We start from the raw sequence: 16,189 nt of genomic DNA, 5'->3' as shown, positions 1-16,189 counted from the left end.
AGATAGCCCAAAGAGAAACACAACTCAAAGAGACAAAACACAGACCTAAAAGACTCAAACTTCTCAAAGAGACATCTACAGACCAAAAAGACTCAGACACTCCAAAAAGACACACAGTCCAAAGAGACACACACAGCCCAAAGAAACACAAACAGTCCCAAGGAGACATAAACATCCCAAAGAGACACATACAGCTCAAAGAGACGTACACGACCCAAAGAGACACATACAGCTCAAAGAGAGGTACACGGCCCAAAGAGACGCACACATCCAACAGAGGGACAAAGCCAAAAACGACACAAACAGCCAAAAGAGACCCACACACAGACCATAAAGATTCAAACTGCCCAAAGAGACAAACACAGACCAAAAAGACTCAAACAGCCCAAAGAAACATAAACAGATCAAAAAGACTAAAACACGCCAAAGAGACACACAGCCAAAAGAGACACAAACAGCCCAAAGAAACACACACAGACTTAAATTGACAACATTGTTCAAGCACCACTTGTGTTTAATACAGAACACGTCGGAGAGGTAGAGCTATCCATTATTAAAATTCTTTTCTTGCATTTTTCTCTATCTTCAAGTACTTGCTCTGGAAAGGTACCTAGGAGCATAAGGCAATTCAGTGACCAGAGGGGGATCCTCGATCGTAACTGCTAATCACTTTAACCCTATTTCTCCATCGTCAAGTACATGCTCTGGAAAGGTATACGTCATTATCTTTAGAATAAATAAACAATACCTTTTAAATAATTTTTCCAAAAATATTTTATTCAGAGATTTCACGTTAAAAAGTTATCCAATCACTAATTACCCCTTTTTTTTATCTTGCCTCCTATCAATTCTGAGTTTCCGGCTAGAATTAGACAAAGCCCGTCTTAATCACCAATTTGGTAACCCTTTCGCAATAACAAAAAAGGAACATCATTAAAAACTAAGATGAATGCAAATTATCCCGTATATGAAGCGAGATGCCCTCTCCGAAATACCTTGCTCTTTATGCTAGACGGTTTGATAATAGATATAAAAAACATTAAAAAAAAATAAACTATACCTTTTAAATAATTTCTCCAAAAATATTTTATTCAGAGATTTCACATTAAAAAGTTATCTAATCCCTAATTACCCCTTTTTTTATCTTGCCTCCTATCAATTCTGAGTTTCCGGCTAGAATTAGACAAAGCCCGTCTTAATCACCAATTTGGTAACCCTTTCGCAATAACAAAAAAGGAACATCATTAAAAACTAAGATGAATGCAAATTACTCCGTATATGAAGTGAGCTGCCCTCTCCGAAATACCTTGCTCTTTATGCTAGACGTTTTGCTAATAGCTATAAAAAACATTTAAAAAAAATAAACTATACCTTTTAAATAATTTCTCCAAAAATATTTTATTCAGAGATTTCACGTTAAAAAGTTATCCAATCACTAATTACCCCTTTTTTTATCTTGCCTCCTATCAATTCTGAGTTTCCGGCTAGAATTAGACAAAGCCCGTCTTAATCGCCAATTTGGTAACCCTTTCACAATAACAAAAAAGGAACATCATTAAAAACTAATATGAAAGCAAATTATCCCGTATATGAAGCGAGCTGCCCTCTCCGAAATACCTTGCTCTTTATGGTAGACGTTTTGCTAATAGCTCTAAAATACATTAAAAAAAAATCAACTATACCTTTTAAATAATTTCTCCAAAAATATTTTGTTCAGAGATTTCACGTTAAAAAGTTATCTAATCACTAATTATCCCTTTTTTGATCTTGCCTCCTATCAATTTTGAGTTTCCGGCTAGAATTAGACAAAGCCCGTCTTAATCACCACTTTGGTAACCCTTTCGCAATAACAAAAAGGAACATAATTAAAAACTAAGATGAATACAAATTACCCCGTATATTAAGTGAGCTGTCCTTTCCGAAATACCTTGATCTTTATGTTAGATGTTTTGATAATAGCTATAAAAAGCATTAAAAAAAAAACTATACCTTTAAAATAATTTCTCCAAGAATATTTTATTCAGAGATTTCACGTAAAAAATTTATCTAATCACTAATTACCCCTTTTTTTTATCTTGCTTCCTATCAATTCTGAGTTTCCGGCTAGAATTAGACAAAGCCCGTCTTAATCACCAATTTGGTAACCCTCCAAAACATCACCTGTGTATTATACTTTACATAATCACGACATCTCCTCCAATTCGCAAATTCCATTACCCCTTTTTTGCAAATGTTAAACAAACATCTCCGATTGTAAAAGCATTAAAAAATTTTCCAATCACTAATAACACCTTTTTTTATCTTGCCTCCTATCAATTCTGTGAAGGGTTACCGTGTATTATACAGATCACATATCTCATTACCCTTTTTAAATGTTAATCAAATAATTCTGATTATAGTGTCCAATTTCTTTTGTCTGCTTTTCAAAATGATCGTATTTGGAAATCTGTCATTTAACACTAAGAAGTAAATTAGGTAACCCTTTTGCAATAACAATAGGCTTAGCAGTGATTAAATCTCATTGTCGGCAACAATTCAATCAGATCAGAGTTGTTCAAATGGAATATCTTTTCGCAAATTGATTTAGCTTCTATTTCATAGACAAAATATTTGAATTCCTTTTATTCAAATCACCTATCAAGTTATAAAAAAATATATGAACTAGAAATCTGGTCTATAAATTGTGTCAGAAAAACTTGTCCGTTAAAACTCGAAACAGGACGCGCTGGTTTTAAAATACAGGTTTATCACTAAAAAAAAGACATGTATATACCTTGAACTAGAAATTGCGTAAATCTCTTTTGAAAAAGTGTAATGCCCTGTAGAAATATTTACCTATAGGACCGCTGTAACTATTCTTTTTATTCAAATCCTAATCACCAATCAAGTTATACTCGTTCCTCTTGGCAAAGGTGTAATGCCCTGTAGAGTAGAATACCTACTAGAAAAACCTGTTTGTACGGGGGCCCACGCAAAGTATAAAGTAACATACTACTAGCACAATGCCTTTTTTATTAAATTTTTTTTCACCAAGGCACTTTGTATAGAAAGTTATCTTAAAAACTTCGGAAGGAGCTCCTTCAATTGGAAAATTAAAGTTCTAGTGCCCTTCTTGAGTGTCAAAAGTGATTGGAGGGCTACCAGTCCCATCCCAAACCCATCAATTCCTCAAAAACATCCAATCGAAATTTCGAGATATACATTTTATTCAACATATTTGAAAGGTCGGGTAACTATGTCTCTGGGTATTTCAACCCCCCCCCCACAGCCCTTGGGGGATGAGCTGTAAGCTATGAAATTCGGTCATTGTTTATATGTGGTTTTTTTTTATTGAGGAAGGTGGGTAAGTTTGACCTTTAGAGTCCAAAAACACGAAGGGCCTTCAGGTGAACCTCTTATAGAATTTCGCCAGGCGATTGAATTTAATCAAAAAACATTATGTGCATATGGGTTGTCAAAAGGGCTTAACTTGGGAATCCATGACTATAATATTCTGGAACTTTCAGGAAAGGATAAGGGGGATGGTCAATTGACCAAAAAGACCATGTTTACATGCCACTACTACTACTACTACTACTACTACTACTGCTACTACTACCATCATGAAGGGGATATTTAACTGGACAATAGGCAACGTGTGCATACTACTACTGCTAATAATACTGCTGCTACTACTGTTACTACTGCTACTACTGATTCAACGTTACCATTGCTCCTATTACTATAATATAAGTACTATAAAGATTAAGGGTATGAAGATAAAAATTTGAGAGAATATAAAGGGGAAAATTAAACTAAATCAAAACATACTATGTGCATGCAGATTGTCAAAAGACTGTATCTCAGGAATTGATTAGGGTATCAATTTGGGACTTTCGAGGAACTGCTTTGAACTTCCAAGCGGAAGATTAACTGACCAATTGGCAATATGTACACACTGCTATAATGCTACTACCCCTGCTACTACTGCTACTTATGCTCCAACTGCTACTCTATGCAGGTTTTTATGCAGGTTGTCAAAAGAGCGTATCAGCAATATCTTAAGAACGACCTTGTGTATGAAGTTGAAACTTACAGAGCTTCTTGTGGGGGATGTTAAACTAACCGAAAGGCAATACTTGCATCCAACTACTACTGCTTCTACAACTACTATCATTATTGCTGCTAATACTACTACTTCTACTACTACTGCTACTACTAGTTCTACTGCTACTACTATTACTGCTACTACTATTACTACTGGTACTGCTACTACTGCTACTAAGGCTAAGGGTATTGAGGCGCAAATTTTGGGGAACGTGGAAACAATCTTGAACTAAACCAAAATACACTATGCATATACAGGTTGTCAAGAGGATGTATCAGCACTGCCTCAAGAGCGACTTGCGGTATTAAGTTGAAACTTTCGGTTTTTGTTTTGGGGTACGTGAAAAAAAGTGCAATGTGTATGCTGCTACCAATGATAGTATTACTACTACAACTATTGCTACTACTGAAACTAAGGGTATTAAGGTGAAGCTTTCAAGGAATGTTTTGGTGGATGATGCACTAAATCAAACGGACTCTGAGAATATAGACTGTCATTAGGGGGTAACAACAACATCTCAGGAACGGCTAACATTATTAAGATGGAACTATCAGGGTATGTCGAAGTGGATTTTGAAATAACCAAAAGACACTAATTGTATACTAATACTACTACTACAATTGCTGTAACTAATGAGGCTAAAGGCATTAAGGTGAAACATTTAGGGAGCGTTTAGGGGGGGGGGTTAAAGAGAAGAAAAACTTTATGCATGGAGGTTTTCAAAAGGGAAAATAAGTAATAGCAGAGGCAACGCAGCGCTATCATAGAAACTTTTGAAGGAGCTCATTCGATTGGAAATTAAAAGTACTAGCGCCTTTTAAAGGGTAAAACGTGATTGGATGGCAAGCAGGATGTTGTAAATGTCAGCCCCCTACAGCCCTCAGAGCTTGGGCTGTAAAAAATCAATTTTCCCATTGTATATATATGATATTTGTTATTGGCAAAGAGGGTATATTTAACCTTTGGTGTTAAAAAATACCAAATGCTTTCAAATGAAGCTTTTAGAGAATATTGAGGGTAGTGTTAAACTAAATCAAAGCATGTTATGGGTGGACAGGCTGTCAAGATGGAAAAACTCAAGAATTACTGAGGGTATTAAGTTGGAACTTTATGGGAATGAGGAGGAGGTGGTCAATTAACCAAAGACAAGTTTAGGGGGATGTTGAACTAACCAAAAAAAACTATACGCTTGTCGCCATTATCGCTATTGCTACGACTGATACGACTACTATTTCTACTGAGGATAAGGATACTAGGGAAACTTCAGGGGAATATTTAGGGGATGTTGAAGTAAATTAAAAAATACTTATTGTATTCAGGTTGTCAATATGATGTATTGGGAACTTCTCAGGAATATCTTAGAGTATTAAGTTGAAACTTTCAAGGCGTGATAAGAGAGACGTTGGAACTAACCAGAAGGCGCTCTGTGCCCACTGCTACTACTGCTAATTCTACTTCTTCTGATAATATTACTAATTTTGCTACGACTATTATCACTGAGGCTAAGGGCGGGCAGCTTCAACATTCAAGGAATATTTAGGGAGATGTTAAACTAAATAAAACAAACTCCGTACTCACAGGTCGTCACGAGGGCGTATCAGCAGTAAGGAATTGTCTAAGTTATTAAGTTGAAACTTTCAGGATATATAAATGAGGAATTTTAAGTAGTCAAAACATAAAATATGCATACTACTACAACTATTAACACTACTGCTACTATTCCTGCTACAAGTACTACTAAATCTACTACTACTACTACAAGTACTACGACTTCTACTGTTACAACTAATACTACGACGGCCACTACTAGTACTACTGAAGCTAAGGTTATTACAGTGAAATTACAGGGAATGTTGAATAGGATAGTGAACTAAATTGTTTCAATCTATGTAGATGAAGGCCATAACAGCTATAAAGGCCATAAAAACTATAGCTCAGGAACAGCTAAGAGTATTAAATTGAATCATTCAGTGCATGTTATTTGGAACCTACTGAAAGGTACTATATATATACTACCCCTATTACTTCTACTGTTACTACTAATATTACTATTATGGCTCAGGGTATTAAGGAAACGTTTTCAGATAATGTTGGGGGGAGGGGGCATGCTAGATTCAATTAAAACCCGCAGAATGTCTTCAGGATGTCAAATGACCGTATCAGCAGTATATTAGAAACTGCTTAGAATATTGGGTTAAAACTTTCAGAGCATGCTGAGGATTATGTTGAGCTAATAAAAAAAAATACTATGTGCATTTTACTACAAGCAGTAGTAATAGTACTCTCACTGTTGTTAGTACTAATATTACTGAGACTTGTGATATTAATGTGGAACTTTCAGGGACTGCTGTTAGGCTAAATCAAAAGACATTATATGTAGACAGGTTATCAACAGGACGTATCAGTTATATGTCAGAAACGGCTTAAAGTATTAAGTTAAAACTATCAGGGAAACTGTACTAGAACGAAAAGGCATAAAGTGAATACCATTACTTCTTACTACCAATATTACTACTGCTATCACTAATACTACTCCTATTGCTTCTACTATTACTTCTGCTACGATTTAGGAAATAAACGGTTTAAGATATACCCTAGTATAGGTCACAAAGTAGAAACTTTTACAAAATGTATATGCTGCTTTAAAAGAAAACCGAAAGGCACTATGGTTGTTCCAAATAAGATGTCTCAGCAATATCTCGAGAACGACTGTGGGTATTAAGTTGAAACTTTCAAAGCTACTACAATTATTACTTCTGTTCTTAAGAACTAACAAAAATCAAAATGTTGTAAGCACATCCAAGTTTTCAAAATAGCAGAGATACAATATTCTGGGAATGGTTTTAAGTTGTTTTTTTTAGGAAAACTTGAGGAGGTGTAAAACTAAATTATACAATACTTTACGTGTATCCAGATTTTCAAAAGGATGTAAAAATTGAAGGACGTTAAAAATTGTTGAAAAATTTACTCATTATATAAATAGTAAGTAAAACTATAGATTCTTATAGAAAAAAAAATAAAAAAGATTTAAAATATTCTTTTTGTCCAATGAAAAATACTATGCCAATGAAAAACGAACAGAAACTAATCTAAAAATCTTTTTACACGATTTAAGTTTTTCAACCTACCACGATTTTAAGTTTTTTAAAACTCCCACAAATCACCGTGAATAAATAAATGAAACCAAAAACATGCAGAAAATACAATAAATAACTGATTCAAACTCAAAACGAGCAGAAAGTAAGATGATTAGGGCTGACATCCTCCATGCCTTTTGAAGATCAGAACATAATTTGAAGTTTACTGAATATAAAATATATTCTAAATGTTTGCATTATTTTCTTAACTTTAAATTCAAACTTATTAAGACTATAAGATGTGAATATCAGTATATATGTACTATATTTTCAATCCATATTAATTCGTTCAATAATCTTGGTTATGACATTTTTTTTATATTACGAGAAATAGTAACATTCAGCTCGAAATAAGGATCGTTCTCAGTAAAGCACCAATTATGTAGTGGTCTTCAAAGTGTATGGTGGCGTCAACCCCACTCAAGTTCCCGGTCTTTTTTAGTTTGAATCGGTTATTTTTTGTAATATCTGCATGTTGTTGGTTTTGTTTATTTATTCATGGCAATTTGGGGTAGTTTCACATATGGAAAATTATTTGACTTATTTCTGCTCATTTTTGGCTTAACATAGCTGTTTGCTTTTCTTTGAAAAGCATATTTTGTGATAAAAGTTTTTTAAATTAGTCGCACTAAAGAGTAATCCAATCTATTCAAAAAAAAAGGATTAATAGAATAATAGATGTAGAGGAAGAGTTCCGTTCCAACATCTTACCAAATTATTCAGTTTTTAAAATTAATTATGTGCCATATATATCATTGAGAAAATGACTTTCTTTTTGTTTTTATTGAGATGAAACTTTTTCTTTTTTTTTATTAAAGTCTTCAGGTTTTCAGAATATGGCCAACTGACTTTCTTTTATTGTTAATGCAACCTTAGTAATTTTTGCTTGGGTAAACTATTTTATGGAAAAATATCTTTTTCTATAGTTATTTGCATTCGCGTTGTAGTGCTAAAAACGAAAAAACAAGAAAAATGGGGAAATAGGGAACAAATTTGTCCTCAGGGCCCAGTGTCCACTCCTAACTACCTTCGCTATTACCTAGAACAAATACGCATAACAAACATTTTCTTCTATTCCAGGCTCCAGTGGAATTGTGTGCAGTGTTGGCATTAATAAAATAACAACGATTAACTTGGAGCAAGTGATCATTGAGGTAATTACATATATTCTCCATATTTTCATTGTCATCAATAGCAATGTAAAAGAAAATGCTTCAGTTTCCGGAAAAGCTCGCATAGCATTTTAGGGAACCATAATCCTCTGTAAAACACCGTGTGCCTTCAAGGTTTTCTTCTTTTTTTTCTTTTTTTCTTTTTTATTTTATCCTTCGACAACTTCGTATGGAAGAAGTGATCATAAGAACCTGTTAAGGGGTTCATTGGAAATCTAGAGTTCTTGTACTCATTCTGTTTGTCAAAAGTGGTTAGAAGGCAGCCAGTGCTCTTCTCTTACCATTTTTACTACTACCCCCCACCTTCTGTAGCCCTCAAAACATCTGATTAAAATTTAAGGTTGCTATTTTTGCAAAAAAAAATCGACTGGTCCAATAAATATGCCTCCAGGGATGACAAGAACTTCTTGACCTTCAAGACAATGGCAGTAAATTATGCCGATCACATGTTGCTTGTAGACAGATTCTATTGAGGAAAGGGAGGGGGTATGTTTTTATTCGGATTTGAGGTTAGCTTAAAGCCCTCGGGATTGATTTTTTTTTTTTTGGATAAAAGAATCACACATTTAGTTGGAAGAGGGGGTAAGGTATTAACGGGGTTCAAAATAGGCCTGAAACTATCCCTGATCAGTTTGCAACTTTCAGCCATAGCTCCTTGGGCCAAGAAAAACCTAATGTACAAAAAAAAAAATCAGGGACCAGGCTCTCCGAAACCGGGGCCCAAAAAAGTGCGGAAGACTTTTTTTCTGGTCAGCTGAAAACTTCTTACTTGAAGTTCTTTAGCTAAGGGGAACTCACTTCAGATGGACAAACAGAAAAAATGTTGGCTCCTCCAAAATAGTTCGACGCGAAAAACGTGTTTTTTTTAACCTTTTAAAACCTACTGTCGTAAGTCATTGGGACAAGGGAAATTTAACGTTTAAAAAAATGTTTTGGCCGAAATTGCACCAAAAAAAGGGCCAAAAATATTTTTCTCGAACGCAAATATGGGAAACCCCATGTAGGTGTTTACCGAGGGAATGCAATATTAGCCATTTTTTTAGTCGAAATATCTTCCAAATAAGATAATTCTTCTTCATTCTTCGACCAATGAGACAGCCTATTGATTCTATTCTTTTTTTTTTTTTTTTTTTAGATAAATGACACGATTGAGACTTCATCAGCAACAATGTTCACTTTGGGGTTCTTTCAAGCAAGGTAAGATAAGAAATTATTTACCATTTTGTACTTTAACTAGGGTAATAATTGCATCTTTAATTGACTCAAATCTGATCTAGTAACTTATAAGCGAATAGAAAACTGTTCCCTTATATTTAGGCAAAGGCGCCTCTTCTTGTCCTTACTCTGGTCTGATACCTGCTGCTCTTTTTTTCGATCTACGAAAAGCATTCGACTCATTAACACACAAGGTTCTTCTTTGGGAGTGTTCTAGATAGGTAAAAGATTTATTACTTATTCTTGATTTCCTTTTTGTTTTTCTGGTCGAGAGTAGGGAAGCCCTTTCGACTCCGGGGGGGACTCCATATACGGGCATAGAATCCATCAAAGTGCATTGATCCACGAAGGGGGACTCAATTTATGAGAAATTCATTTGCATAATCGGCGGGGAATTATTGATCAACGAAGGGGAATTAAGAAACAATATGGCTTCTTTGGTCTTTAGGTCTGAGAGATAAATGGTCTTTAGTGACAGAGATAAATTAATATTCTATTTTTAAATATGGCTTCTCTGGTCTTTAGGATTAGTGATAAATTCGGGAATTAATATTCTATCGATGCCATAATAGTATAACTAGGAACACCTTAGATATTTTTTCAGAAATTCAAGACAGATTGAATATATTTTACGCGGGAAATGGTTTCCTGGGAATTTCAAATGTGACAGCGCAGGGATGCCGAAACAAAGGAACACGCAGAAATTACTTTTAGGGGATTATTTGGTCGAAACAGTTTGAGACATTTTAGAAGATGATTTAGGCGAAACAGTTTGAGACATTTTATAACATGATTTGGGGTGAAACTATGTGGTCATTATAATTTACAAGTTCCATTTGAACAGTGTTGTGAGGTCCCCTACCCCAACCCCAAAGGAACCCCGGGCCCCCAAAGGCCCCTTGGGACCCCAAAGGGCCCCTCCCCCCAAGCCCCCAAAAGAGCCCCCAAAGGGCCCCGGGACCTAAAAGTGCCTCCATTTTGGTTATACGTTTTTTTTTGCGCACTTGAGACACAGAAGGGTCCCCCATCACCCTCAACTTTTTGGCCCCCCTCCCCCCCCAATATGTCTTTTCAGAACAAGTTCTTTACGTAATGTCCTTCCTAAACCAATTTTACAACTTGAAGTACTCACCTTTTTCACCCGCAACTTTACTTTACGGCTTTTTGCATACCCAAACACCCAGCAATACTTTTCAAAAGGCTTTATTATATCTTTTCAGAACAAGTTCTTTACGTAATTCCCTTCCTAAACCAATTTTACATCTTGAAGTACTCATCCTTTTCACACACAACTTTACTTTACAGCTTTTTGAACACCCCAACACCAAGCAATACTTTTCAAAAGGCTTTATTATATCTTTTCAGAACAAGTTCTTTACGTAATGTCCCTCCTAAACCAATTTTACAACTTGAAGTACTCACCCTCTTCACAAACAACTTTACTTTACAGCGTTTTGAATATCCCAACACCAAACAATACTTTTCAAAGGGCATTATTATATCTTTTCAGAACATGTTCTTTACGTAATGTCCCTCCTAAACCACTTTTACAACTTGAAGTACTCATCTTTCTCACACACAACTTTACTTTACAGCTTTTTGAATATCCCAACACCAAACAATACTTTTCAAAAGGCTATATTATATCTTTCAGAACAAGTTCTTTACGTAATGCCCATCCTAAACCAATTTTACAACTTGAACTACTCATCTTTTTCACACACAACTTTACTTTACGACTTTTTGCATACCCCAACACCAAGAAATACTTTTAAAAGGCTGTATTATATCTTTTCAGAACAAGTTCTTTACGTAATGTCCCTCTTAAACCAATTTTACAACTTGAAGTACTCATCTTTTTCACACACAACTTTACTTTACGACTTTTTGCATATCCCAACACCAAGCAATACTTTCTAAAGGCTTTATTATATCTTTTCAGAACAAGTTATTTACGTAATGTCCTTCCTAAACCAATTTTACAGCTTGAAGTACTCATCTTTTTCACACACAACTTTACTTTTTGGCTTTTTTGTATACCCCAACACCAAGCAATACTTTTCAAAGGCTTTATTATATCTTTTCAGAACAAGTTCTTTAGTTAATGTCCTTCCTAAACCAATTTTACAACTTGAAGTGCTCATATTTTTCACCCACAATTTTACTTTTTGACGTTTTGAATATCCCAACACCAAACAATACTTTTCAAAAGGCTTTATTATATTATTTCAGAACAAGTTCTTTACGTAATGTCCATCCTAAACCAATTTTACAATTTGAAGTACTCATCTTTTTCACACACAACTTTACTTTATGGTTTTTGCATACCCCAACACAAAGCAATACTTTTCAAAGGCTTTATTATATCTTTTCAGAACAAGTTCTTCGCGTAATGTCATTCCTAAACCAATTTTAAAACTTGAAGTACTCATCTTTTTCACCCAAAAACTTTACTTTACGACTTTTTCAACACCCCAACACCGAGCAATACTTTTCAAAGGCTTTATTATATCTTTTCAGAACAAGTTCTTTACGTAATGTCCCTCATAAACCAATTTTACAACTTGAAGTTCTCATCCTTTTCACCCACAACTTTACTTTACAACTTTTTTGCACACCACAACATCAAGCAAGGTTCCACTTTAATTCTGATATTTTTCCCAAAGTCATACAAAAATTCAAACTCTGTTCCAAATTTTTCCATAGAAGATAGAAACAAGTTATAATTTGATCGTGAATATTCACCGTAAAGTTAAGGAACTCCACTTTAATTCTGAGTTTTCTAGAAGAAGTGCAAAATGTTCAAGTTCTCTTCTGAAATTTCTTAAAGAAGAGAAAAAGTTAGATCAATTCTGAAATTTACCCAAAAAAGGAGAAAAAGCTTCCACGTCAGTTCTTAATTTCTCAAAGACATAAGAAATTTAAAGTTCTGTTCAGAATTTTCTTAAAGAAGAGAAAAAGTTAGCTCAATTCTGAAATTTACCCAAGAAAATTAAAAAAAAGCTTCCACTTCAGTTTTTAACTTCTCAAAGACATAAAAAATTTAAATTTCTGTTCAAAATTTTTACATGGAAGATAGGAAAAGTCAAACTATGGTTGTGAACATTTTCCATGAAGATAAAAAAGCTTCAAATTAATTCTAAATTTTCTCAATGAAAAAGAAATTAGTTACAGATCAATTCCAATTTTTTCCATGAAATATAAAAGGCTACACTTCAGTTCTGATTTTTCTCAAAGAGATGAAAAAATTTTCAAATCTGTTTAAAATTTTCCATAGAAGATAGAAAAAGTTCTACCTTAGTTGTGAATATTTTCAATGAAGATAAAAAGCTCCACTTTAATTCAAAATTTTCTCAATGAAGTGAAGAAATTTTAGCTCAATTCTGAATTTTACCAAAGAACTTACACTTCAATTCTAATTTTTCCAAGAAAATAGAAAGCTTCCACTTCAGTTCTTAATTCCCCAAAGACATAAAAAAATTTCAGTTCTGTTCTAAATTTTTCTCTAGAAGATAGGAAGAGTTATACTATGATTGTGAATATTTTCCATGAAGATAAAACGTTCCACTTTTATTCTAAATTTTCTCAACGAAGTGAGGGAAAGTTCAAGCTCTCTTCTGAGCCTTTTCAATGAAAAAGAAATTAGTTATAGATCAATTCTATTTTTTCCAAAGAATATAAACAAGTACAGCTTCAGTTCTGATTTTTCTCAAAGAGATGAAAATATTTAAAGTACTGTTCCAAATTTTTCATAGAAGATAGAAAAAGCTATACATTGATTGTGAAAAGAATTTCTCAAATGACATAAAAATTAAAATTTCTGTTCTAAATTTTTCCGTGGAATATAGGAAAAGTTATACTATGATTGTGTATATTTTCCATAAAGATAAAAAGTTTCACTTTAATTCTAAATTTTTATAATTTCACTTCAGATTTATCTCAAAGAGATGAAAAAATTTAAAGTTCTGTTCTAAATTTTACCATAGATACATCGATTTCGAATTTTTCCTACAAGGAGAGAAAAAATTAAGCTTTAATGACATATTTTCTCAAAGAAGCGAAGAAAACTTCAAGTTCTGTTCCAAATTTTTCGTAGAAGATAAAAAAGTTATACTTTGATTGTGAATATTCGCCATGACGATAAGGAGCTACACTTTAATTCTGAGTTTTCTCGAAGAAGTGCAAATGTTCAAATTCTCTTCTAAATTTTCTGTAAAGATGCGGGTGAAAAAGGTGAGTACTTCAAGTTGTAAAATTGGTTTAGGAAGGACATTACGTAAACAACTTGTTCTTAAAAGATATATTCGGGGGGAGGGGGGGGGCAAAAAGTTGAGGGTGATGGGAGGCCCTTCTGTGTCTCAAGTGCGCAAAAAAAAAACGTAATAAAAAATGGTGGGCCTTTGGGGGCCCAGGGAGAGGGGGCCCTTTGGGAGGCCCAGGGGATTTTGGGGGTCTTTGGGGACCCGGGGGCCCTTTGGGGGCCCGGGACGCCCAGGTAGAGGGGTCCTTAGGGGGCCCGGGGGCCTTTAGGGGCCTGGGGGCCCTTTGGGGTTGTTGGTAGGGGACCTCACAACATTGTTCAAATGGAACTTGTGTATTATAACGACCACATAGTTTCACCCCAAATCATCTTATAAATGTCTCAAACTGTTTTGCCTAAATCATCTTCTAAAATGTCTCAAACTGTTTTGCCCAAATAATCCCCTAAAATAAATTTCTGCGTGTTCCTTTGTTTCGGCATCCCTGCGCTGTCACTTTTGAAATTTCTAGGAAACCATTTCCCGCGTAAAATATATTCAATCTGTCTTGAATTTTTGAAAAAATATCTAAGGTGATCCTACTTACACTATTATGACTTCGATAGAATATTAATTCCCGAATTTATCACTAATCCTAAAGACCAGAGAAGCCATATTTAAAAATAGAATATTAATTTATTTCTGTCACTAAAGACCATTTGTCTCTCAGACCTAAAGACGAAAGAAGCTATATTGTTTCTTAATTCCCCTTCGTTGATCAATAATTCCCCGCCGATTATGCAAATCAATTTATCATAAATTGAGTCCCCCTTCGTGGATCAATACACTTAGATGGATTCTATGCCCATCAATGGAGTCCCCCCCAGAGTCGAAAGGGCTTCCCTACTGTCGAGTTACCTCAGTTGATTTGCTCTTTCGCAACTTTTCTTAAACAGAGTTTAACGCTCCACAAACGTCTGTCATAGGGCCAAAACTATTTTTAATGCTTGTAAATAACCTTATTAATGCAGTTAAAATTCAAAGCTTACGATTTTCTATTGTCTTTGTTAATCAGCTTTTACCACTAACTGTGAAAAGGGCTTATCTTTTCCAGATACACTTATTCCTTAGCTGATGACAGTATTCTTGGTACAGCCAGTAGAACCGAGTCTGATTTTTGATCGAAGATGTCATTCCTTTCGAAAGAGTTATCAAGAGACATGATGTAAATAAACTTGCTTTAAATATAAAAAAGTCATTTTTTTCATTTTTTCAAGAGTCTCAAACGCTTGCCTGGATGTAAATGAAATAAATTCATGAAGAGGTTCCCTAAGGAGAGCTAAGGATCATTATTCTCGATTTTTAGGCCTCTTTCATTTTAATATCATATTGACCTGATCAAACTAAAAGTGTCCTGGAGTCGTGGAATCCTTTGACATATTTCCAGGGTCAATTCTTCGAATCCTTTTCCACAGCCCAGCTCAGTCTTATGTTTCATATCGACCTTTTATTTCGATTTGTTAGGTTAAGTTAAGTTATTTGGACTTTTCCCTCGTCAGCTTTTCCCTCCTCAACATAACTTTTTGCATTTTATTTTGTCTATTTGACAGCCCATTCGATGAAAAAAGTAAGTTCGATTTTATTTGGTCTCGAGAACCTCATTTGAACACACTATTTTAAGTTCGCTTTAGTAACTGAGTTTGAAACATAGGCTACAGTTTTGCATAGGGCATTTGAAACACAAAAACCAAACAGTCTACAGTTTACAAAATTCAGTGTAAACATTAATAATGACAAATAAAGCTTTCTGACAAAGAACAATCCTTTGACAAGAAATAAATTTAAAAACATTCATGACTTTTGAAATATGAGAAGGTATACTATAAGGGCAAAAATTTGCTTATTGTTTGGGAGTGAGAAGTGCTTTTTCTGTCGTGTATCGATCTGCACATACAATAACTTCTAATGTAAATTTGACATTTTTCTCTTTGGGATATTCACCACCCAATCCTTCATCATTTACTCCAAAAGTAGCAGTAGAAGTAGTAGCAGTTGTAGTGGCAGTTGCCGTTGCAGAAGATGTCAAAGTCACAGTTGAAATCGGAGAAATAGTAGAAGTAGCTGTAATCACAAGTGGAAAAATTTCCGAAAAAGAAGTTTTTCTAAGAAAAGTAAAGGAAAGGCCATTTTAAACTTCAGATCAGCAGATACAAATACCTGTTAAAATTCAAACTAAAAAAGACCAGAAATTGCTATTAAAGAATAAATGAAACCCAAAAGGAACAGAAATAAAATAAACAATTATAGCAAAAAAATACAAAACAAGTAACAGCATAAATG

General features: G+C 34.4%; 1 protein-coding gene across 1 annotated transcript in view; it reads left to right on the top strand.

The window, feature by feature from the left end:
• The window catches only part of LOC148944415 (uncharacterized), a 217,785-nt gene that overhangs the window by 87,416 nt on the left and 114,180 nt on the right, over nt 1-16,189 (top strand). Inside the window, exons 3-4 of the mRNA XM_089099923.1 lie at nt 8,305-8,378; nt 9,532-9,593. Coding sequence (XP_088956049.1) covers nt 8,305-8,378; nt 9,532-9,593 — 136 coding nt within the window. The remainder of the gene's footprint in view (nt 1-8,304; nt 8,379-9,531; nt 9,594-16,189) is intronic.

The sequence above is a fragment of the Artemia sp. Qi Xiang Cuo genome, chromosome 14 (genome assembly GCF_049724085.1).
Source record: "Artemia sp. Qi Xiang Cuo chromosome 14, ASM4972408v1, whole genome shotgun sequence".
Lineage (NCBI taxonomy): Eukaryota > Metazoa > Arthropoda > Branchiopoda > Anostraca > Artemiidae > Artemia > Artemia sp. Qi Xiang Cuo.
The sequence above is the reverse complement of the archived record's forward strand: the minus strand, read 5'-3'. Positions and strand labels throughout refer to the sequence as shown.